Here is a 25,620-nt window from a genome sequence, read left to right on the forward strand (position 1 = left end):
ATAGTTTGCAAGCCGTGCCGTTTATGCTTCAAAACCAAAAAGTTGGTGTCTTGATTGCTGACCAATGACCAATCATTAGCATTGGCGTGCAAAGGCGGGTGCGCATATCCAGATTAGTGACCAGAAAGAACTTGTTTAATTTCCTCCAGTTTTGCATGGCAAAAACAAGGTAGGCCTACATTCATCATCTATATAAAATGCAGTTTATCAATCTACTACTGACTCATCTCTGCCAATAGGGTATCTGGTGATTTTGATTAATCATTTTCATATTTCAGATAGGTCTAGTTTGGGTGGATACTGGCTGTCTAAAGATAAGCAGGTATAACATTGCACTGTCTTCAAAATTGTGGGTTGAAGATGTAACATATTCTGCCCAAAGTATAATGATATGTTTAAGGAAGAGCCAGCCTACCTATTGGCAATGCGCACTCTGCAGGCAGGCTGCCCTGGAAATTGTTGGCATGGTACAGACAGCTTTTCCATCCGATCCTGCAACCTCCACTGCAAGTAGACTGTATGATTTTGCTTGCTCTGGACTCCAGAGAAGTGACATGATATATACCTACTTGATATTGGCTGCTAACATGAATGATTTTCAGCTCCAAATGCAGGTGAAAAATTGAAGTTATTTCTGTAGGCTATCCATCACCGTTTATGTATGCAATGGCAGGCCATTTTTGCGCATTGATTGTGTGTGCATGTTTGCGTGTGCGCACATGCATGTGTGTATGCGGGGGGTTGCAAGTTCTGTACAACTCCTTTTTGGGGGTAACTGGGATACATGATAGTGGCAACAAATGGAGTTGGGTTGATTTACAGTACCAGTCAAAGGTTTGGACACACCTACTCAATTCAAGGGTTTAATTTATTTTTTACTATTTTCTACATTGTAGAATAATAGTGAAGACATCAAAACTATGAAATAACACATATGGATTCATGTAGTAACCAAAATAGTGTTAAACAAATCAAAATATATCTTATACTTGAGATTCTTCAAAGTAGCCACCCTTTGCCTTGATGAGCTTTGCACACTCTTGGCATTCTCTCAACCAGCTTCATGAGGTAGTCACCTGGAACGCATTTCAGTTAACAGCTGTGTCTATCAAAAGTTTGTTTGTGTAATGTCTTTCCTTCTTAATGTGTTTGAGCCAATCAGTTGTGTTGTGACATGGTGGGGTGGTATACAGAAGATAAGAGATCAAGTTCATATTATGGCAAGAACGGCTCAAATAAGCAAAGAGAAATGACAGTCCATCATTACTTTAAGACATGAAGGTCAGTTACTTAACACTTAACAAGCATGGCTACCACAGCATTCTGCAGAAATACGCCATCCCATCTGGTTTGCGCTTAGTGGGACTAACATTTGTTTTTCAACAGGAAAATGACCCAAAACACACCTCCAGGCTGTGTAAGGGCTATTTGACCAAGAAGGAGAGTGATGGAGTGCTGCATCAGATGACCTGGCCTTTACAATTATCCGACCTCAACCCAATTGCGATGGTTTGGGATGAGTTAGACCGCAGAGTGAAGGAAAAGCAGCCAACAAGTGCTCGGCATATGTGGGAACTCCTTCAAGACTGAATATATTGTGATTTATTTAAAAAATAATTGGTGACTACAAGATTCCATGTGTTATTTCATAGTTTTATTCTACAATGTAGAAAATTGTAAAAAATTAAGAAAAACCCTTGAATGAGTAGGTGTGTCCAAACCTTTTTACTGGTACTGTGCACTGAATAAAAATATAAACCCAACATGCAACAATTTCTACGATTTTACTGAGTTACAGTTCATATGAGGAAATCAGTCAATTGAAATAAATTCATTAGGCCCTAATCTATGGATTTTACATGACTGGGAAAACATATATGCATCTGTTGGTCACCGGGCTCCCGAGTGGCGCAGCGGTTTAAGGCACTGCATCTCAGTGCTAGAGGCATCACTACAGACCCGATTCCAGGCTGTATCACAACCGGCCGTGATTGGGAGTCCCATAGGGAGGCGTACAATTGGCTCAGCGTCTTCCGGGTTAGGGATTGGCCAGGGTAGGCCGTCATTGTAAATAAGAATTTGTTCTTAACTGACTTCCCTAGTTAAGGGAAGTCCCTAGACTTCCCTAGTTAAATACCTTCAAACAATGGGCCTCAGGATTTCATCAAGGTATTTTTGTGCATTCAATTTGCCATCAATAGCTTATGCCATCGATAGCTTAATCGGTAGCTTATGCCTGCCTAAACCATTACCCCAATGCCACCATGGGGCACTCTGTTCACAACGTCGACATCAGCATCTCGCTCACCCACACGACGCCATACAGATGGTCTGCAGTTGTGAGGCCGGTTGGAAATACTGCCAAAATCTCTAAAACAATGATGGAGGTGGCTTATGGTAGAGAAATTAACATTAAATGATCTGGCAACTGCTCTAGTGTACATTCCTGCAGTCAGCATGCCAATTGCCCACTCCCTCAAAACTTGAGACATCTGTGGCATTGTGTTGTGTGACAAAACTGCACATTTTAGAATGGCCTTGTATTGTCCCCAGCACAAGGTGCACCTGTATAATGATCATGTTGTTTAATCAGCTTCTTGATATGCCACACCTGTCAGGTGGATGGATTATCTTGGCATTGGAGAAATGCTCACTAACAGGGATGTAAACAAATTTGCGCATAACATTTGAGAGAAATAAGCTTTTTGTGCGTATGCAACATTTCTGGGATCACTTTACATGTTGCATTCATATTTTCTTCATATTTTTGTTCATAATAGTGAAGGTGGCTACAGTATTTCTTACAATCTTCTATTTTGACTGGATTTGTGTTGTTCATTGTTAATAAGTGCAGCATTTATCCCAGTTACAAAATAGTTTTGCACTGCTTACACAGTGGTTGAATGTGTGAGCAGTGCCAGAGAACAAAAATCTGTTAACCACCTAACTGAGGTACTCAATTTAACCTTGCGCAATACCCTAGATTCAGTTGCACCCCTAAAAACTAAAAACATTTCTCATAAGAAACTAGCTCCCTGGTATACAGAAAATACCCGAGCTCTGAAGCAAGCTTCCAGAAAATTGGAACGGAAATGGCGCCACACCAAACTTGAAGTCTTCCGACTAGCTTGGAAAGACCTTACCGCTGCTCGATCATCCTATTTTTCCAACTTAAATGAGGAAAATAAGAACAAACCCAAAATTCCTTTTTGATACTGTCGCAAAGCTAACTAAAAAGCAGCATTCCCCAAGAGAGGATGGCTTTCACTTCAACAGTAATGAATTCATTAACTTCTTTGAGGAAAAGATCATGATTATCAGAAAGCAAATTACGGACTCCTCTTTAAATCTGCGTATTCCTTCAAAGCTCAGTTGTCCTGTGTCTGCACAACTCGGCCAGGACCTAGTTTCAAGAGAGACACTCAAGTGTTTTAGTACTATATCTCTTGACACAATGATGAAAATAATCATGGCCTCTAAACCTTCAAGCTGCATACTGGACCCTATTCCAACTAAACTACTGAAAGAGCTGCTTCCTGTGCTTGGCCCTCCTATGTTGAACATAATAAACGGCTCTCTATCCACCGGATGTGTACCAAACTCACTAAAAGTGGCAGTAATAAAGCCTCTCTTGAAAAAGCCAAACCTTGACCCAGAAAATATAAAAAACTATCGGCCTATATCGAATCTTCCATTCCTCTCAAAAATTTTAGAAAAGGCTCACTGCCTTCCTGAAGACAAACAATGTATACGAAATGCTTCAGTCTGGTTTTAGACCCCATCATAGCACTGAGACTGCACTTGTGAAGGTGGTAAATTACCTTTTAATGGCCGAGGCTCTGCATCTGTCCTCGTGCTCCTAGACCTTAGTGCTGCTTTTGATACCATCGATCACCACATTATTTTGGAGAGATTGGAAACCAAAAATTGGTCTACACGGACAAGTTCTGGCCTGGTTTAGATCTTATCTGTCAGAAATATATCAGTTTGTCTCTGTGAATGGTTTGTCCTCTGACAAATCAACTGTACATTTCGGTGTTCCTCAAGGTTCCGTTTTAGAACCACTATTGTTTTCACTATGTATTTTACCTCTTGGGGATGTCATTCAAAAACATAATGTTAACTTTCACTGCTATGCGGATGACACACAGCTGTACATTTCAATGAAACATGGTGAAGCCCCAAAATTGCCCTCGCTAGAAGCATGTGTTTCAGACATAAGGAAGTGGATGGCTGCAAACTTTTAAACTCGGACAAAACAGAGATGCTTGTTATAGGTCCCAAGAAACAAAGAGATCTTCTGTTGAATCTGACAATTAATCTTAATGGTTGTACAGTCGTCTCAAATAAAACTGTGAAGGACCTTGGCGTTACTCTGGACCCTGATCTCTCTTTTGAAGAACATATCAAGACTGTTTCAAGGACAGCTTTTTTCCATCTACGTAACATTGCAAAAATCTGAAACTTTCTGTCCAAAAATGATGCAGAAAAATTTATCCATGCTTTTGTCACTTCTAGGTTAGACTACTGCAATGTTCTACTTTGCGGCTACCTGGATAAAGCACTAAATAAACTTCCGTTAGTGCGAAATACGGCTGCTAGAATCCTGACTAGAACCAAAAAATTTGATCATATTACTCCAGTGCTAGCCTCCCTACACTGGCTTCCTGTCAAGGCAAGGGCTGATTTCAAGGTTTTACTGCTAACCTACAAAGCATTACATGGGCTTGCTCCTACCTATCTCTCTGATATGGTCCTGCCGTACATACCTACACGTAAACTACGGTCACAAGACGCAGGCCTCCTAAATGTCCCTAGAATTTCTAAGCAAACAGCTGGAGGCAGGGCTTTCTCCTATAGAGCTCCATTTTTATGGAATGGTCTGCCTACCCATGTGAGAGACGCAAACTCTGTCTCAACTTTTAAGTCTTTACTGAAGTCTCATCTCTTCAGTGGGTCATATGATTGAGTGTCGTCTGGCCCAGGAGTGTGAAGGTGAATGGAAAGGATCTGGAGCAACGAACCGCCCTTGCTGTCTCTGCCTGGCCGGTTCCCCTCTTTCCATTGGGATTCTCTGCCTCTAACCCTATTACAGGGGCTGAGTCACTGGCTTACTAGGGCTCTTTCATACCGTCCCTAGGGCGGGTGCGTCACTTGAGTGGGTTGAGTCACTGATGTGATCTTCCTGTCTGGGTTGGCGCCCCCCCCCCTTGGGTTGTGCCGTGGCGAAGATCTTTGTGGGCTATACTCGGCCTTGTCTCAGGATGGTAAGTTGGTGGTTGAGGATATCCCTCTAGTGGTGTGGGGGCTGTGCTTTGGCAAAGTGGGTGGGGTTATATCCTTCCTGTTTGGCCCTGTCCGGGGGTGTCATCGGATGGGGCCACAGTGTCTCCTGACCCCTCCTGTCTCAGCCTCCAGTTTTTATGCTGCAGTAGTTTATGTGTCGGGGGGCTAGGGTCAGTTTGTTATATCTGGAGTACTTCTCCTGTCCTATCCGGTGTCCTGTGTGAATTTTAAGTATGCTCTCTCTAATTTTCTCTTTCTCTCTTTCTTTCTCTCTCTCGGAGGACCTGAGCCCTTGGACCATGCCTCAGGACTACCTGACATGATGACTCCTTGCTGTCCCCAGTCCACCTGGCCGTACTGCTGCTCCAATTTCAACTGTTCTGTCTGTGATTATTATTATTTGACCATGCTGGTCATTTATGAACATTTGAACATCTTGGCCATGTTCTGTTATAATATCCACCCGGCACAGCCAGAAGAGGACTGGCCACCTCACATAGCCTGGTTCCTCTCTAGGTTTCTTCCTAGGTTTTGGCCTTTCTAGGGAGTTTTTCCTAGCCACCGTGCTTCTACACCTGCATTGCTTGCTGTTTGGGGTTTTAGGCTGGGTTTCTGTACAGCACTTTGAGATATCAGCTGATGTACGAAGGGCTATATAAATACATTTGATTTGATTTGAATCAATGTTGTTTCCATGTCATTTCAATGAAATTACATTGACCCAACATGGAATAGACGTTGAATTAATGTCTGTGCCAGTGGGCAGATTGTGCTGCTTTCCCCTCTTCTGTAATAACTGCTCAACGGGTTTGTGACCACGGTTGCTGGAATTATTTGAGCACATGCCCCCCAAAAGGTATGTGCATGGCCCTGTACTGTGGTGAACAGTAGTAATCTGTAAATCTGGTAACCATGTTTGATTGAATATGGCCATCAGATTATTTTGTTGCAAATTCAACTGACACAAATATCTAGAGCAGTAGCTCTTGTGGTATATGTTCAGGGGAAGTAGCATAGGAGCTCTAACCCTACAGATGCGGTCAAATATATTGGCACTCTTGCACAATTCACTATTTCTTCTCAAATAAGTTGAAATTGAAAAAATGTATGGGGTTCACACGTGTATTTGTTTGATTTACAACCGCACCACCAAAATAAATCTAAACTGAAAATGAGATTTTTCAGTTCAAAGTGAAAAAATGGCCTTGATGATTCTCAGCAGTGATCCAACTTGTGGTAAATTGTAGGTGACTACACGGTAAAAATAGCCATTCAACCAGTTTTGAAAAGAGAAAACAGAACATTCTGCTCCATTGCAAAGTGCAAGGGAGCCAATATATTGAACTTCATCTGAAGATCAGGGTTCCTAATAGGGTAACTGTAGTGAGGATGAGGGTGGGAACTCACTTTGCCCTTGTCCAGGTAACAGATTATCTCCTGGAAGAGCCTCTCTTTGAGCTCCTGCTGGGTCCAGACATGTTGGCCGTCACCGGGGATCAGATGAGGTGCACAGGGCTTGTCAGACCACTGAAGTGGACACAATACACAAATTGCATTTAGTTTTCTAGTAATGTATGTTATAGTATGTTAACTAACTTTAGGGAAATATTCAAAAGACTGATGTTTTTATTGAAAGTCGAATTGAATGTTGAGTGAGACCTCAAGGAGTTCGGCATGAAGTAACAGGGTATAGGCTGCCTCTGTGTAGTTCTCACAGACAAGGTGTAAATCCCTCAGCTTGTACAGATACCTGAGGACGAATTCAGTATTTTAGAGTGATACAGTGCCTTGCGAAAGTGCACGCCCAATTTTTCAGTTTTTGATTTAAAAAAAAAGTTTGAAATATCCAATAAATGTCGTTCCACTTCATGATTGTGTCCCACTTGTTGTTGATTCTTCACAAAAAAATACAGTTTTATATCTTTATGTTTGAAGCCTGAAATGTGGCAAAAGGTCGCAAAGTTCAAGGGGGCCGAATACTTTCGCAAGGCACTGTATCTAACAAAATGGGATGCAAAGAAGACTATTCATTTATCCAACTGTCTCACCGTATGTAAATGTCTTCCCGTTTCTTCTCTTTATAGAAATTCTGTCACAACCAAAATAAAAACAGTGGAAAAACTCAGGTTTGGTTCAAATGTTTGATGATAACATTTAGTAAAAAATGAATTTGTTCAATGTAGAAACATAACATCTTCATATACTACTCCTCTGAGTTGGTGAATGTGGATCAATCGTTCAGACTATATTGTGAGTTCCACATAAACCAGTCCAATGGATTAGATAGTGCCTGGTGAGCTCCCCGCTGCATCTTAGTTGGTAATGTAAGGGCGTACCAGGACGTTGACGGTGCAGCTCATGCGGAGCTCAGGGCTCTCGTCATGTGTGATGGTGCGGTATGCCAGTAGCTTCTCCAGCAGACTGCTGAGCAGCAGAGCCAGCTCCTCCCCTGACTGAGACAGGTATCTGTGCCTCCGGCAGTGCTCCAGTAGCCTACACAATACCAACAATGCAATATAGATAAATAGCCCTTATTTAGGTCTTGAATATGAAACGATGAAGTAATAAGAATAAGAAAAAGGCATCAGCCTCTAATTGGCAGGGTGCTTACGTTTTCTCCAGCAAGATTTTGTACTGTTCATCCCCACTGCCTCCCTCTACTTCCTGATCCAACTTGGTGATCAGTTCATTCTCAAACTGCATTTACAGGCAGACATATTAAAAACACATCACACATGCCAATGCAAGGATCAGTTCAGCCAAATAAAGCTGGGAAACTCTATTTGTACAGTTATACTGTAAAGCCAGACAGCTGCCCACAGTAGTGTTGCCTATCTCACCATGTCAAAGGTACGGCTGGGAGTGAAGTTGTGCTCACACTGCATCATGTCAAAGAAGATGGGGATGGTGGCTTTCCTAAGCTCTGGCTCAGGCACCAGGGTAGCCTCCAGGATGGGCCCCACCATGGCAGGGATGAATTTCATCTTGTGGGGGCCTGAGAGATACACACAGGATGCAGTTAGAAGCAAATGTTACACATGGTTCATTTGAAAGGGCAATAAGCCACACTCCTTTTTCATGCAAACAAAAAGACAGTAAACTCATAAAGCTGTAAACAAAAAGCGGCCACCATGAAACCTGGCAATAAAACAACAATGTCTAGCTTCTCTCCTATCAGAGCATGTTTCCACTGAACAGGCCATTCTCTAGACACCTCTATTTGAGGAGTTCCTGTCTCACAGAGATAACAACTACCGGACGGTACTTACCAAGATTATACCACATGTCTCTGATCTTAAAGCCAATGCTCTTCCTCATGTCTCCATACCTGTAACCACATCATAGAATGACACTACATGCAGTAGAGCATGAATACATATTTACTAACAGGAGCATTTATAGTGTATTCAGAAAGTATTCATACCCCTTTACTTTTCCCCAAAGGTTTTGTGTTGCACCCTGATCTACACATAATACCCCATAATGTCAAAGTATAATTTTGTTTTTTGTGATTTTTGACAAATTAATTAAAAATGAAAAGCTGAAAATGTCTTCAGTCAAAAGTATTCAACCCCTTTGTTATGGCAAGCACAAATAAGTTCAGGAGAAAAATGTGCTTAACAAATCCCATAATAAGTTGCATGGACTCATTCTGTGTTCAATAATAGCGTTTAACATGATTTTTCTATGACTACCCCATCTCTGTACCCCACACATATAATTATCTGTTAAGGTCCCTCAATCGAGTAGTGAATTTCAAGCACAGATTCAACCACAAAGACCAGGGAAGTTTTTCAATGCCTCGTAAAGGGCACTGATTGTTAGATGTGTAAAAAAATAATAATAATAATAAGCAGACATTGAATATCCCTTTGAGCATGGTGAAGTTATTAATTAGGCTTTGGATGGTGTATAAATACACCCAGTCGCTACAAAGATACAGGCGTCCTTCCTAACTCAGTTGCCGTAGAGGAAGGAAACTGCTCAAGGATTTCACCATGAGGCCGATGGTGACAGAGCTCGCTGATTCTTTAAAAGAATATTGGGCAAATATTGTACAATTCAGGTGTGCAAAGCTCTAGAGACTTAGACAAAAAAATACTCACAGCTTTAATCACTGCCAAAGGTGTTTATAACATCTATTGACTCAGGGGGGTGCATACTGATTGATTTGTATTAATTTATAACAAATATGGAATTTTTCAACCACTTTGACATAAGAGTATTTTGTGTAGATCGTTGAACAATTCAAAAATTGAATCCATTTTAATCCTACTTTGTAACACAACAAAGGGTGGAAAAGGTAAAGGGGTGTGAATACTGTACATCAATTAAAATACACTGTGCAATTTGGATTTTTCTTGTTAATTATTTATTTTGGGGAATTTAAATATTGCACTCATACACAAAATAAAGAAGAAAAGGACATACTTGTTAAGTATTTTGTTCCGTTTCTCTTGAGAGAAGGATTCCAGCTGCAATGACTTGTGGGTAAGGAATGCCACAGTCAGATGGAAATAGTTGTTCCATAGCTGAAGAGAGGAGAATATGATAAACATTTTGACATGGACATTGAGACAATTATTGAGTTAAGATTACATTAGGAGAGAGACACAGATGTCTTTTGTCCACCCCATTAAGAGGTGGAGACTTGAGACCCACCTGCAGCTCAAAGTGGGTCTCGTCTAGGAAGTACATGTTGAGGACGTCAGAGTACTGGTTGATGGCCCGCAGAAACACCCCAATCTGCAGAAGGTTCATGGTCATCCAGTCAGAGGGGAAAACATTCCCCATAAGGTCCTTAAACATGATGAATGTCTCCATCAGGAAGTCCTGTAGTGGGCCAGGGAGAACAGTTACCTTACCTGTACTGAAAGTGCATCTTCATGTCTGCACAAACATGGGATTGTGTTTCTAACCAAGTCCATTGATTAGTAACAAGTTAAACTATGCACAGCAGGTACCTAAGATTTCCTCGTATTAGACCCACAGACCTCAGTAAAGAAGCAAAGACAGGGAGATCCTCACATTGTTCCAAGTCAGTCCTCATGAAATGTCTATAATCAATAACCACTTCAGGTGCAGTTACAAGCACCAGTGGTTGAATGCCAGCTATCGACTGGATGACTCAGGAAGAAGAGCGATGCCCAGGGCAGGAGAAGCGGACCACTTACAATAATGTCCTGTCTGGTCTTGAAAGTACTTATGTAGTGGGCGTAGTGCATGTCATCCATCTGCTTCAAGATGGCAGTCATGCAGGCTAGGTAATGACCCTGGTATGGAGAAGACAGAGTATCAGTCACCTTAGCTGAAAAACTAGTTTAGGATCCCACATACAGTACCAGTCAAAAGTTTAGACACACCTACTCATTCAATGGATTTTTCTGTATTTTCTACATTGTGGAATAATAGTGAAGACATCAAAACTATGAAATAACACATCATGTAGTAACAAAAAACGTGTATTTTAGATTTTAGATTCTTCAAAGTAGCCACCCTTTGCCTTGATGACAACTTTGCACACTTTTGGAAAAGGTATTTCCTTCTTAATGCGTTTGAGCCAATGAGTTGTGTTGTGACAAGGTAGGGGTGGTATACATAAGATAGCCCTATTTGGTAAAAGACCAAATCCATATTATTGCAAGAACAGCTCAAATAAGACAAGAAAATGACAGCCATCATTACTTTAAGACAAGAAGGTCAGTCAATGTGGAAAATGTTGAGAACTTCACGTTCTTCACGTGCGTCGCAAAAACCATCAAGTGCTCCGACGAAACTGGCTCTCGTGAGACCCAGAGTTACCTCTGCTGCAGAGGATAAGTTCATTAGAGTTACCAGCCTCAGAAATTGCAGCCCAAATAAATGCTTCACAGAGTTCAAGTAACAGACACATCTCAACATCAACTGTTCAGAAGAGACTGCGTGAATCAGGCATTCATGGTCAAATTGCTGCAAAGAAACCACTACTAAAAGACACCAATAATAAGAAGAGACTTGCTTGGGCAAAGAAACACGAGCAATGGACATTAGACCAGTGGAAATCTGTCCCTTGGTCTGATGAGTCCAAATTTGAGATTTTTGCCTCCAACTGCCGTGTCTTTGTGAGACGCAGAGTAGGTGAACGGATGATCTCTGCATGTGTGGTTCCCACCATGAAGCATTGAGTAGGTGTGATGGTGTTGGGGTGATTTGCTGGTGACACTGTCAGTGATTTATTTAGAATTCAATGCACACTTAACCAGCATGGCTACAACATCATTCTGCAGCGATACGCCATCCCATCTGGTTTGTGCTTAGTGGGACTATCATTTGTTTTTCAACAGGACAATGACCCAACACACATCCAGGCTGTGTAAGGGCTATTTGAAAAAGAAGGAGAGTGATGGAGTGCTGTATCAGATGACCTTGCCTCCACAATTACCCGACCTCAACCCAATTGAGATGGTTTGGGATGAGTTGGACCGCAGAGTGAAGGAAAAGCATCCAACAAGTGCTCAGAATATGTGGGAACTCCTTCAAGACAGTTGGAAAAGCATTCCTCATGAGGCTGGTTGAGAGAATGCCAAAAGTGTGCAAAGCTGTCATCAAGGCAAAGGGTGGCTACTTTGAAGAATCTCAAATATAAAATATATTTAGATTTGTTTAACAATTTTTGGGTTACTACATGATTCCATGTGTGTTATTTCATAGATTTGATGTATTCACTATTATTCTACAATGTAGAAAAAAATTTAAAATAAAGAAACCCCTTGAATGAGTAGGTGTGTCCAAACTTTTGACTGGTACTGTATAACATGTTATATGCTTATAACCTACTTATATTGTTGAATGCTTATAACTGCTAACCAAGTTATATACTGTAAAGGATGCATAGAAGCAGATTTTCAGCACTGTGCCTTGTACATGGAAACTTAAAATAAAGTATTAGGCTACCAACTGAACAAATTAAAATAACTTTAGAGTTAGATGAAGAAGAAGGGTCTTACAATGAGAGGGGAGGTTCTGCTCATGCTGATGACAGTGCGATTGACCCTGCGAAGCAGCCGCTCCATAATCAGCTGGACATGACCCCGGGTTGGACCCTGAGGACACAGACAAGCAGCTCAGATAAATAATATATGTTTCAAAACCCATCCAGTTAGAGTCAGGAATGTGACTGATTTCAGTGTTTCCAGCAGCAGAGATAGAGATGTGCTGTAGCAATTAGCCACTCACCACATCCTTGCGGTCCAGGTTGTCAAGCACAGTGCTGAGCAGCTGAACACAGGCCTCGTGGTCAGGCTTATTGGAGTGGTCATCCAGCTGCCCACTCAGCTGGTCAGTCAACAGTGGCAAGAGGACATCTCGACACTCTGTAGGGTCAAAGACAAATAGAGACCATTCAAATGTGTCATCATGTGGTTCTGTTTTTAAATAGAGATGATTATAAAGTTGTGTTTTAACCAGAGAGGCGCCACAGTACCTGGCTTTTTGAAAAGGTCACTCTCCACCATCTTACACATGCAACCAAGCTTCTGGCGCACCAGCTGAGAGTCAGGGATGCTCTCGATAAACTTGGTCAGAAGAACACTAGTGAGGGAGAGACAGGAAGACATACAGAAAAAGGCAAGGACATGTGACAATGTCACTATCTTTTCTATACAGGAAACAGTATAATTTCTGCAGAGATTTTACTGTTAAAATGTCATTACAAGGAGTTACCTGAGCTCCACAGGGTCAAAGACATTTTTTATGTCATTAATGATGGTGGGGAGGTATTTCAGTATCGCCCCCTGAAAAAGACAAGGTCTCAAAAGTGTTTTTAAAAGAACATGAAGGAAATATCATTGGATAATGCTTTACAGAGCGAGTCAACTATAAAGTGTTTATCAAGTAAAACTTGAACTATCTTTCATGAAGCCAGCATAAAAGTCAATAATTATAGGACCAAGGACGATAACTATAACAAAAACTATAAAAACTATACAAATAAATAAAATCTTTCTAATTCAAGTGAACAGGAACGTTCACAACGATAACTACAAAAAAACTACAACGAGAGCGATCACTTCCAGCGATCACTTTTTCCCCTGTCCCTCCAACGATTAAACATTGACAACCAATCAAAAACGTGTTCCATTGAAGCGTTCTTGGCTCTAGGTGCGCGAGGCTGCTCAGAGAGGAGAGACCGCAGAGCGCAAGATAAACTTGCCTGAATAAATGGCCATGTGTGAGCATATTGGTGTCCACGTTACTTATAAGATGACTTGGGAGAATGATGATCCACGACAAACAGCGCATGAGAAGGCCATATTTTCGATGGTAGGCCTATCTGTTAACGACGATACATCCTGGCAAATTACACACTATGACTTGCCTACCATTGTGCCTTTCTGGACCTTGTCAACTGTCAAGACAATACCCATTACTGATCAATATGGTTGCCTAATCAGGCCTAGGCTAGATTATTATTATTTCGGAACGAAACATGCATTCAAAACGTATATTTTTTTAGCGGTTATTGAAATGACATATCCACTGCAGTTTACAGCCTAGACTATAATGATTTACTCGCTAGAAAAATACATTCAAAAAGCATTATTGCATTTTGTTGTTATAGCCTAGGTATGATTGTTTTTCTTGTCCCCCAAAAGCTTAATCAATTATTAGGGAGAATGTCGAGCTGGAGCGCAGACTGGGGCGCACACTATCCTAGGCTACCTGCCATTTTATTATCAGATTAAACAATATATTTCAACTGTGTAAATTCATTGCATATAGGCTATTCACGGCAGTATTAGGGTCTAACATTTAGTTAATAAATGGGTCGCATACGCTTCTAAGGCTGCAAATCTCTATTCTGTCTTCTGTTTTCACCGTTCTTTTTGCACAATTGCACACCTGGCCTCTGCTGCCTCGCAGCTACAGCTATTCCTTTCCCTTCGAATCCCAATATCTTGTTGTACACCTAATTCGAACATTTTATTTTCTACTACTAGCCTATTTAGGAGATATTGCCATTTGCTCTTACTTGCTGAATGTAAAATAGGGGAGTTTGAAAGAAGAGGGTGCGCGATGGTGTGATCAAAATAAACCACATGATTAGCCTGCTAATGTATCTTTCTGGACATAGGTTGTATGCAGTTATTTCGGCATGAAGCATTCAAAACAGGACATTGAAGCGGTTATTCAAATTTGCCCACATCACTTCAGTTTACAGCCAAAGACAATAATTGTGTACTCACTTGATAACAATAATACATTCACCATTGCACTGTATTATTGTAGCTTAGGTAGAATACTTTTCTTGTCTAAAAATGTAAGGCTAATCGATAGTGAAGCTTTGCGTGTCTGAGACTGCAGCGCAGCCTGGAGGAACGCACAGGTCTGCCATGTAATAATCTGTAAAAAAATATATATATTGATAGCACTACTATTTAACTATTGAAGGACGTAATATATCTAGCTTCTTACTTCGGCTACACATCTCTACCCTCTCTCTTCCATCTGTTCCGGTGTGCAATATACTGTAGTGTAGGCCATAGGCCACTTTAATTAATGGATTACTAGTCACTTTAAACAATGCCACTTTATTAAATAATGCCACTTTAATAATGTTTACATATCTTACATTACTCATATCATATGTATATACTGTATTTTATACCATCTATTGCACCTTTCCTATGCTGCTCGGCCATCGCTCATCCATATATTTATATGTACATATTCTCATTCACCCCTTTATATTTGTGTGTATTAGCTAGTTGTTGGGAAATTGTTAGATATTACTGCACCGTCTGAACTAGAAGCACAAGCATTTCGCTACACTCGCATTAACATCTGCTAACCATGTGTATGTGACATATAACATTTGATTTCATTTCAATTAGGCTACGCGAGCCGCTCCGCTATTCCTCTGCACTTGTAATCCCAGGAAAAGCTATAGACTACTAAAGCTATAGACCATTTATTTTTAGCCTTTTTTTAAAACCATGCCTAATAGCCTTTTCGCAGAGAGAAGCATGATTGCTCTAGCTAATTGTTGAATGTAAAATAGGCCTAGGCCAAATGAACTGTTGTGGAAAAGTTAAGGAGATAGAGTGTGTTGGTGTCAACACTGGCCAGTGATGATAACATTGTTGCACTGATGCATTGCAAATGGTTGCACAGGACAAACAGAGATGAGCACAGCAAAAAATAAGATCTAGAGACAAATTGACATCCATTAGAAACATGGAAATCACTTCCAAACCACTTGAGCAACAATGCAAGCAATGACATGATATAAAAGATGTGCAGCCTAAACAGTATTTGTTGTTGAAGGACTACATTTGAATATGAGTTCCTATATGTACATTTAAGTATTATTTGCAGTTGTCACAATAACAGTGAACACACCCTGAAGCACTGAATGTTCTGTGTTACCACCTTATTACAGACCTACAGTATGCATTGATAAGTTGACTGACAGGTGTACTGCAGAATGCTGGTTATAGTTTTGTATAATGTATCTTTATAGTTATCATCCTTGGTGTGGATGGCCCTTATGGCTTCCATTAACATAGAAAGGGTAAGCTAGTTTGTAAAGCTGACAATTTCATTAGAATAATACAGTGAGTGTTGCCCTACCAGGCTATTCAATGTTAAGTGAGAGTGCATTAAAGAAGATGAAGTACCATGCAAGTGTCCATACCAGTGTCTCTCCCCTACACCAACTCACCTTTACCTTCACTCCCTCATCTAGTGGTGTTATGGCTGGGAGGTGCTATTTCCACTTTCGGGTGAAAAGCGTGCCCTGAGTAAACTGCCTGCTACTCAGGCCCAGAAGCTAAGATATGCATATTATTAGTACGAACTATAATATAACTTTTTTGACTTTTCATCTGGACTTAGTGCTCGTGCCTTGTGCATTTGGAGTACTGGACTAAACACGCGAACAAGGAGATATTTGGACATAAATTATGGACTTTATCGAACAAAACAAGCATTTATTATGGAACTGGGATTCCTGGGAGTGCATTCCGATGAAGCTCATCAAAGGTAAGTGAATATTTATAATGCTATTTCTGACTTTTGTTGACTCCACAACATGGCGTGTGTCTGTATGGTGACTGAGCTCTGTACTCAGATTATTGCATGGTGTGCTTTTGCCGTAAAGCTTTTTTAAAATCTGACACCGCATTTGCATTAAGGAGAAGTATATCTTTAATTCTATGCATAACACTTGTATCTTTCATCAACATTTATGATGAGTATTCCTGTAAATTTACGTGGCTCTCTGCAAAATCACCGGATGTTTTGGAGGCAAAACATTACTGAACATAACGCGGCAAAGTAAACTGAGATTTTTGGATATACTGTAAATATGAACTTTATCGAACAAAACATACATGTACTGTGTAACATGAATTCCTATGAGTGCCATCTGATGAAGATCATCAAAGGTTAGTGATTAATTTTATCTCTATTTCTGCTTTTTGTGACTCCTCTCTCTGGAAAATGGCTGTGTTTTTTTGTGACTAGGTGCTGACCTAACATAATCACATGGTATGCTTTTGTCGTAAAGCCTTTTTGAAATCGGACACTGTGGTGGGATTAACAACAAGTTTATCTTTAAAATGGTGTATAATACTTGTATGTTTGAGGAATTTTAATTATGAGATTTCCGTTGTTTGAATTTGACGCCCTGCACTTTCACTGGCTGTTGTCAAATCGATCCCGTTGACGGGATTTCAGCTGTAAGAGGTTAGGCCTACAGCGTGCAGTAGTATGCATTGATAAGTTGATTGACAGGTGTACTGCAGAACGCTGGTTATAGTTTTGTATAATGTATCTTTATAGTTATCATCCTTGGTGTGGATGGCCCTTATGGTTTCCATTAACATAGAAAGGGTAAGCTAGTTTGTAAAGCTGACAATTTCATTAGAATAATACAGTGAGTGCTGCCCTACAAGGATATTCAATGTTAACTGAGAGTGCATTAAAGAAGATGAAGTGCCATGCAAGTGTCCATACCAGTGTCTCTCCCCTACACCAACTCACCTTTATCTTCACTCCCTCGTCTAGCGGTCTGTCCATGAGTGTGTTGAAGGAGAGGAAGAGTGTCCGGATGGAGTTAAAGAAAGCATCCCCATCCTCACTGGTCCCATAGAATCTGAATAAACAGAAAGAAGGACATTGCTCATTTCAAAACAAACTAATATTGTTTACCAAATGTTTGAGTATGTATGAGGAAGGAAGGCCACAGCTATGATACCTGAGGTAGAGGACCCGGGACTGCACAATGAACCTGAACAGGTACTTGAGGGCTTTGAGGGCTGAGTACAGCCCCTCTGTTAGGACAGGCTTATCTGCATGGCCCACATAGTAATTCAGAACCTTGGTCAGCTTCCTGAAAAAGTAATGGAATGGGGCACTCAGGCATACCAGTAACTGCATATAAATGACTGCATTCTGAATTGGTGGAAAGGTGTCAAAACAGGAGGAAAGAAAAATGAACTAGAGTAGAGAGGGAAATGTGAAAAAGGAGAGGGCTATACTCACATATAAGCCAAAGTGGCACTGAAGTGTTTGTTGATGTATGTCTCCAGTACTGGGTTAAAGTGCTGGAACTTGATGTCTCCAATCAGTGTGATTATGAACACCTAGAAGAAAAGCAAAGCACTGTCAGGAACCAGTGTAATATAGAAACCTGCTGGAAAATGTTGTTGCATGAATAGTTTCTGATATACAACTGTCTTTTGGTATATTAAAGACAGATGCCATTAACCCTGATCGCTTAACGCAGGTAATTCACCCACCACTCCAGAACTCACCAGAGCATTAAAGACCAGATTGTCATAGGTGTCCTTCTCTGAAGTCTCCATCATGATGTTGAACAGGGCATCAAGTGTGTCCTGTAGAAACTAAGACCACAAAAGACAAATGCATTAGTATAGGGTGTCCTTGTATGTTAAACTAGTTAAGAACACTGGAGCAGTCAGACTCACTTTGACAATCTCTCCTCCCTCTACCTCCATCAGGCGCTGAAGGTTCTGGTCCAGCTGTTCAGGGTTGGACCTCCAGTTCAACAGGCCCAGGAGATCCACTGGAAGAGGAACAGGAGAATATTACTTTTATGTCAACATCATTCTACTCTGTATTATGAGCCGATGTGCGGAAAGAGTTGGATTTGATTTGATTAAATTTGTTAAGGTCTGTTTGATTCTAAATACATTGATTCCCAGATAATCATGTCCTACTACAGTACCATTCTGGGTGAGTTTAGTGGAGCAGGTGAGAGTGCCAATCTGGAAGCTGTCCTTTGTGACTGGGATGACTCCTGAATGCTGAAAGGTTTTCCCTGTCTGCCTCTCCTTCTCTTCCACCTCAGCCCAGGAGCCTGGCAGAGTCAGGTATGTCTTTGCATCCTCAGTCTTCTTTACGTCAACCTTAGCCAAATGAACAAAAGGAATTAAATACTAAAACATATTCATCTGTATGTCATTTTCTATTCATTGACCAGGGAGGGGCCATGAATGATCTACTTACTTTCAGGTTTTTATTTTATATGAAATATCTAAATAATTACTACTTCACTATTAACAGATAATGAAATAGAATCCCTATGGGGAGAGAATTATTTCAAATGAATCAAATGTATCTGAACCCTCTGGTTCCACCAAGCTGTGGGCATCATATAGGGTCTGCGTCAGTAGCATAGTGCTGTGTTGGTCCCACCTTGTAGACAATGAGGTCATGTCTGCCGTCTCTCAGTGTGGTTCCGTCTCCTTTCATCAGGCGGACGAACGCCATGCCAAATGGCTTTTCTGATTTGTCTCTAGCTAAAGGAAACACAGCAGTGTCAGTGAGAACCCAATCAACCAACTCTGAAGGACACATTCATATTCATTCTGACCAGATCCCAGAGGGTTAGGGCAGGCTGCCCAGGTGTCGAGTGTTTTAGAAACGTGAGGCACTCACAGTCCTGAGATGATCTGTGTCGAAACATCACCCTGAGATGACAGCGGCCCACATCTTCAATCGGAATAGTCACCTTGCAAGGGGAGAAGAAAGGAGTGAGGAGGGTATCATAACAAGAGACAGAGAAGGTCATGTCTAGTGTCTGTCTAGCATTTTGTATGAGTGCCAATATCTCCTCTAAATTATTATTTAATTGTATAGAGCCAAATCTTTTTGGGAAATGAATTGCTGATCTTGAGCCACCATGGGGAGAGTACAGAGCTCTCTTGTCCTGACAGAAACACCTGGGATGCAGGTAAGTGAGCTGTACCTTGACTGTTTCATTCCAGCTCGGCTGCTTGACCTGGTAGTAAATTACAGACTTGTACTCTGTGATCCCATCATATCCAGCTCCAGGAAATATTGCTTTCTATTCAAGGAGAAGGAATGAGCTTCAGTCAAAAATATTTTTTTTGCAGACAAGAAACCCCACGTATATGTATAAACATGAATTGGGGTCATTTTGTAATAACTTAAGTTTTCGTACAGTAAACCAACAAACATGAGTTGACCAACATGTAATACTTGAGGTAAAATGGTTAAAGAAAGAAATGTGGAGGCACACATAATGTTAAGACAGCAGCCTTACCTCCATGAGATTGCCATCGTCATCTAGTACACTCAACATCACCTCAACATTTTTGGGTGACGTTTTTTTACCGCGGTCAAACTCCCCCTGCAGCAAGGTCACATATATATCGTTCCTCACATATCCTAAAGGAGGAGAATTAGTTGGTTAATATTGAAAAGCAATCTATTAACTGTCACTGCTGTAAAGGCAGCTACAAAGTATGCAAACCCTTGTTTCAGATGCAATTCAGCTACAAAGAAGAACATATAAACGTATGGCACCTGGGAGGATGATCTCAGGGAAGCCCATCTTTCTAACAATGGCGGTGGTGCGATCCACAAAGTGGGAGTAGTCCTTCCTGACCTGGGACAGGTCACCAGGAAGTAGCTTTAAGGTCACAAATAGTCCTGAGCCAATCAATGAAGAGATAGTTAACAACACAATGAAGAGATAGTTAACAAGACAGAGAAACTAACAGAATGTTCAGAATGGATACACACAACCTGTTACGTTTCTATTTTGAACCCAGACCCACATTTTAAAAGCCACTTCCGAGTTACATTCCTTTGTATTTTATATTCTGTTCTACTCTGCTATATTCTAGGCAAACTGGTGAGTTGTTGCCACAGAGTGTGAGTGTGTCTCTTTACCCTGGCCCTTGTGGTTAACCTCCCGGGTGTTAATGACTTTGTTGAAGACGGCGGTGAGAGGCTCATTCTCTCCAATGACCCGGGATGGGAGGAGAGGTGACATGATGAGTTGCCTCTGACGGATGTAGGTCTCCATAGCTATCCTGGGAGAGAGAAGAATGGAGAGAGGGGGATAAATATATTTTTAAAGTGGGACTGACAAGTGGATGGAACCATTGATCACAGAACATAGAGCTACGAAAGACATATTGAGATATTGGAAAAGGAAATCCACAAAATATAACAGTGCATGTGACCAAGCAAGAATAAGAACAGTCTCCAGTTGCATTTTTGTTACGCTGCACTACAAACCTAGACTTGTCCTTGATCTACAGTATTGTATAGCAATAGAGGAAGCAGTTGCATAATGCATTCCTTTAAGTGCTCTATCCTAAAACAGTTCAAGCCATTTGTCATTTCTGACTCTATGATGGTGTAAGAGAAGGTTGAGTTAAAATGGACTGGGGGGTGAGGACTACTATCACTGTGAAAATGAACAGAGCCTGTGAGAGATTTTAAAACACTCACTGCTGAAAGGGGATGAAATGCTGCTTCTCCTCATCATCTGCTTTCCCATGGGCGATATCTGTGATGTCCATCACTGTGAACAGAGGCAACTGTGAATGTGGTGGTGATATGTGGCAAAGGCTAAGCTAATAAGCTGCTTTCAATTAAATGATCCTGTTATTGCCACTGCTGCTGCTAGCATGACATCATTTTAATATCTTTGGTATTTGATTTCTCAGCTTGAGAGATTTCACAGCAGTCTTCACTCTGATTAAATAAACTACAGAGCAGAACGACAATGTAATTTGTGTTTAAAAAACAAGTTATTGGGCCCTCAGATACCTGTTCCAATGCACCAGAGACAATGATAAAAAGATACATCCACAACAGGAGCATAGGTAGGATTCCAGCAGGCCTGTCTGTGTGATCTTGAGCTTTGTGTTGCAATAGATGATGGTTCAGTAGGCATTCCTCTTTCTCTCTCAATTAGTAATTTCTTAGGAAATAGCTGACAGAAAAAAGAGCTCTTTATTGCTTCCAATGATTCTGGGTTCAGTCCATTTGCTGTGACACCAGAGGAGACAATTTCTCATCCAACCCAGAAATGTAATCCTCCACTCAAAAAAAAGAGGGATATTTAAATCCTTTCCCCTAACTCCTTTGGCAAGGCAGACAACATAGAGGTAGTTTATGGGTCAGGAGGGTAAGCAGGTTCAGGTGGGCTCAGGGTGTGTCTGGCTTTTATCCAGGACAGGGATCCTACTGTAAATGTTTGTTTAGGCCCTCAAATTACCCATTCACTCAAACTCTGAGTAAATGGGGTAGTGTTCTGATTTCTGATTGAATAGAATGTGTAAATTTGCACAAACATATATAGGGAAGACATCTCAATTAAAAGACATCTCACCAGCTACACCAAACGGTCTCCTTAACCCTCCTGTGTGTTTCTTGCCCTCCTTGAGTTCCATGCTGCCCACCCTGATAATCTGACAGACGAGGAAGAGACGTGGCCTAATCAGGTCACTGCTGCTCAGATCCTGGCCAGAGAGGGCAGAGTGGAGAAGATAATTTCAATGCAAAGATAAGGACGACATAATGCAAGTAAAGTAAAAGTTGCAAGGCAGAACATATTCAATATCTTCTGCAATGTTGCTTATATGAATTTTAATATGAGCAGTTCAGATGAAGAGCCTGTCTGAGGATATAAATGGCATGGCATGGCATTGCATAGCATGCCCCAACCAAGGACTGTCACTGCCCGCTTCCGGTCCATCTATTAGGCCCCATGGCTAGACTATTACATTTACAACAACAGGGAATAAGAAAGTGGAAGGGAGGGTTTCATCTCTGTTACCGTGAAGAGGGCAGGCAGATTGTTGAGTTTCTCAATCTCTTTGGGCATGCCCATGCTGTCCCAGCGCACCAGGAAGTTCTCACTGCAAACATACATGGCATTCACAATCAAGAATCACAACTCCCATACCTCACTGTAACAAACCTCTGTGTGTTTTTGACAAGATAACACAAAAACACAAATATATCAAAATGCCTACATACAGTCACATTATTAAATATATATGCAATGTGGAACACATGAGTACTGGACGAAATGTTCTGTCAAGTGTCAGAATGGTAATGGTGGTTTAGTATAATGCAATAAATTTAAATGAGGTGGTACCCGACCTGATGAACTCTGACTGGTCAGGGTCATAGAGCGACATAAGCAGCTCTGCATCTTCCCCGATGTTACAAACAAAGTTCTTGAGGTTCATGAGGAGACTGTATGTGTGCACTGTGCTAAACAGGGACTGGCGCCGCATCTCCAGATTCTGCTTCCGGGTCTACAGAGGGGCACAGAGACACTGTATGAGCAAACACGATGCACTGGCAGGGCTAACTCTGCAGCATATACATGTAGTATTTTATCTATCAGAGAGGCGCAAACAACAGCTGGTCCATGCCTTCTCCTCTTGTATTCTGTCATCTATACTGCGGGATGCAGTCTCAAAGGCTCGGAATAGATTGACTGTGCTTGTGCAGTCCGGGTCCAGAGTGTTCCCTGAGTCATCTCGCACCACCAGGTCCAACCCTAGAATCCTGTACAACAGAAAGCATCAAATATAGCTTAGGACAGATTTACAAGGGCATATTCTTAGCACCATGACTCAGTCACATAAAACGTTACAAGCATGTTTATGTCACAATGCAATTCAAGTAGAGTGCAATTTATACCGGTTTCCATAATCAATCTTAGCTGTGACTTTCTTCCTGAGCTCCACAAGGTCATCCTTGGGCAATGTTCCAGACACTATCTGAGATCGATACTCGATGAGGCTGTAGGCCATCTGTTGTACGCCCCTGAACAGAGTGGTCTTGTTGTTCTGTCAAACAAACAGTCATATTCGTCATCACAGACACCCAGGCTAACATAATTACCCTTTTCCAAACAGACTAAGTGTCAGAGTTGAATAACAGCATAAGGGTAAAGTGAATTCTTTAATGTAAAGATTATGTAAGTAGGGTGATGGATAAGAAACTAGTTTTCTCAACGTACCACATATAGCTTGTGCCATATTTGTGCCCATTCCCTCAGAGTGGCGCCTAACTCCAGTACCAGTGGTAGGTCTCCTGGGATAACTATTTCCTGCTGGCTGTAAGATGGGTGGAAGGAAGGAACGTACCAGATATTGGGTCCCATAGGTGTATCACATGCATCAAATCATGCAAATAGGTCAAGTCACACATCCCATCAAATACAATCAATTTCTAATGACATAACAAGTGAGTGACACCTTACCCTGTCCCTTCAACTTTAGCCTCCTTTAGATGGATGTACGAGGCTGGGAAAATGCCCTATAAGATGAAACAGAAACGTAAACCTCTTCCTCAAATTATTTTCTAATTTTAAGGAAAAACCATGAATGGATATACGGTTGATGCCATACCTTCTGTGCTTTGTTCCGTATTGTGTACCCTCTATACCAGTCTGGGGAGATTAAAGATTGATATAGAGATATGACAGAGATATAGGGATAAATATAATAGAGATAAGACCGATGAGAAGAGGACAAACTAGATACAGATGGTGATATTGACTGTTATATCTTTCAAAGGAATTTCATTAAACATTGCTGATTATTTTCAATCCATGTCTGGTATTGATAACAGCTTACAAAGTTTCAGTGTTGAAACTGTTACTTAGCGCGTGACAGCTTGTTGTACGTAAGAACGTGAAGCTAGAGTGATATGTTAGGGCATGTTGGCTGTTCATGCTCACCTTCAAATGTCTCAAGTATGTGTACAGTGTCTCCCACCTGGAGACACAGCTCCTGCTCTCTTCTGGAGTCATAATTATAGATTGCTGAGAGAGAATTGATAGGAGGGGGAGAGAAAATAGAGTCTTATTATGGCAGTTTTAATATGTGAAACAACATACAAACACAAAACAACAACCCCCAGCTAGCTCAACATACAGAAAGTGAAAACAGAAAAAAGATAAGAAAAGCCCAGCAAATCCTATAGACTTTTTCCCAGGTCATATCTGATAAAGGTACAGTATATTGTAGTCAGGTATATCTTGCGCTGTGAAAAAGCATGTTTGAGCTCGAATAAGAGTAAACATTGTTTTATGAAATTACAGGTACATTCTCGTGGAATTCAAGGGTTGGCCTCATACTGGAAACACAGTTTTAATTGAAAATGTCCCTCAATCTCTTGGATTTTCACTTCACTCTTAATTATAGCCTGCATCCATGATTAGGATTTTAGGACAGCCTGACCTCACATTTTAAATAAAAGAGATGACTGACATTATCCTGTTATTTTTCATTCCCTGAGCCTATGTGTTGGATGGAGTAAATGGAAAATGTTTTTCCAAGTGTATTACAACATCCACACAGAGGAAAGCAGAGTGATGAGGGGATTGACATCATGTATCATTTATTCCGGAATCACCAAGCCATGGAGCCTATTGGTTAAAGGTCACATTGTAAAGGGTATACGGCAGCCAACTGGTTCAGCAGAGTGCTCAGCCCTCCTCTGCTCTTCAGCTGCAACCCTGTGCTCCTCAGTTTGTTAACTTAATTTCCTTCCTAGAGGCGTTTTCTGCATCACCCTCCCTCCTTTTCACTGAAGGACACAAGTGAGAGACAGATCACAGAGCACAGCATGCTCTCTCTCTCACACACACGTCATGACTTGAGTGAGCTGCAGTGCACATAGGCTTTCATAACCTAGTACTCAGCATCCACCCTCTATTACAGAAACAAGGCAAGGAGCTCTGTCCTGACTTGCACAGTGATAATCCTTGTTGCCAGAGGCTAGGTCTCACTGCACGCTTCAACTGGCTAAGCTCATCACATCTCTGAATACCTCAAAACTAAACATAAATATTATTTCAGTAAGTATCCTTCCCATTTAATTGTATGCAGTTCCCCTCAAATGCAAATTAGTATGCGACTGTTCAACACTTCTTCTGTGAGAACAAATAGTACTAATTTAATATGTAGACCTGTGGGGAAAAGGTATATACAGTGCCTTCAGAAAGTATTCATACCCCTCGAATTATTCCACATTTTGTAGTGT

At 41.1% G+C, this 25,620-nt stretch overlaps 1 protein-coding gene across 3 annotated transcripts in view; it reads right to left on the bottom strand.

Annotated features, from left to right (window-relative positions):
- Window positions 1–25,620, bottom strand: part of LOC109879159 (dedicator of cytokinesis protein 5) — a 52,972-nt gene that overhangs the window by 13,105 nt on the left and 14,247 nt on the right. For all 3 annotated transcript variants that reach the window (XM_031819777.1, XM_020471356.2, XM_020471349.2), the window contains exons 2-37: window positions 24,314–24,397; window positions 23,982–24,022; window positions 23,834–23,889; window positions 23,591–23,687; window positions 23,269–23,417; window positions 22,998–23,133; window positions 22,720–22,877; window positions 22,391–22,472; window positions 21,944–22,073; window positions 21,058–21,130; window positions 20,491–20,633; window positions 20,122–20,247; window positions 19,859–19,983; window positions 19,541–19,639; window positions 19,231–19,303; window positions 18,988–19,091; window positions 18,518–18,698; window positions 18,258–18,355; window positions 18,084–18,173; window positions 17,812–17,912; window positions 17,525–17,659; window positions 17,311–17,422; window positions 12,988–13,058; window positions 12,749–12,855; window positions 12,502–12,638; window positions 12,273–12,368; window positions 10,461–10,559; window positions 9,949–10,119; window positions 9,718–9,818; window positions 8,556–8,614; window positions 8,127–8,281; window positions 7,898–7,983; window positions 7,623–7,779; window positions 7,335–7,375; window positions 6,946–7,036; window positions 6,694–6,813 (exon numbers count right to left, since the gene is read on the bottom strand). In XM_031819777.1, coding sequence (XP_031675637.1) covers window positions 6,694–6,813; window positions 6,946–7,036; window positions 7,335–7,375; window positions 7,623–7,779; window positions 7,898–7,983; window positions 8,127–8,281; window positions 8,556–8,614; window positions 9,718–9,818; window positions 9,949–10,119; window positions 10,461–10,559; window positions 12,273–12,368; window positions 12,502–12,638; window positions 12,749–12,855; window positions 12,988–13,058; window positions 17,311–17,422; window positions 17,525–17,659; window positions 17,812–17,912; window positions 18,084–18,173; window positions 18,258–18,355; window positions 18,518–18,698; window positions 18,988–19,091; window positions 19,231–19,303; window positions 19,541–19,639; window positions 19,859–19,983; window positions 20,122–20,247; window positions 20,491–20,633; window positions 21,058–21,130; window positions 21,944–22,073; window positions 22,391–22,472; window positions 22,720–22,877; window positions 22,998–23,133; window positions 23,269–23,417; window positions 23,591–23,687; window positions 23,834–23,889; window positions 23,982–24,022; window positions 24,314–24,397 — 3,884 coding nt within the window. The remainder of the gene's footprint in view (window positions 1–6,693; window positions 6,814–6,945; window positions 7,037–7,334; window positions 7,376–7,622; window positions 7,780–7,897; window positions 7,984–8,126; window positions 8,282–8,555; window positions 8,615–9,717; window positions 9,819–9,948; window positions 10,120–10,460; window positions 10,560–12,272; window positions 12,369–12,501; window positions 12,639–12,748; window positions 12,856–12,987; window positions 13,059–17,310; window positions 17,423–17,524; window positions 17,660–17,811; window positions 17,913–18,083; window positions 18,174–18,257; window positions 18,356–18,517; window positions 18,699–18,987; window positions 19,092–19,230; window positions 19,304–19,540; window positions 19,640–19,858; window positions 19,984–20,121; window positions 20,248–20,490; window positions 20,634–21,057; window positions 21,131–21,943; window positions 22,074–22,390; window positions 22,473–22,719; window positions 22,878–22,997; window positions 23,134–23,268; window positions 23,418–23,590; window positions 23,688–23,833; window positions 23,890–23,981; window positions 24,023–24,313; window positions 24,398–25,620) is intronic.

This window comes from Oncorhynchus kisutch, linkage group LG3 (assembly GCF_002021735.2).
Source record: "Oncorhynchus kisutch isolate 150728-3 linkage group LG3, Okis_V2, whole genome shotgun sequence".
NCBI classification, from domain to species: Eukaryota; Metazoa; Chordata; class Actinopteri; order Salmoniformes; family Salmonidae; genus Oncorhynchus; species Oncorhynchus kisutch.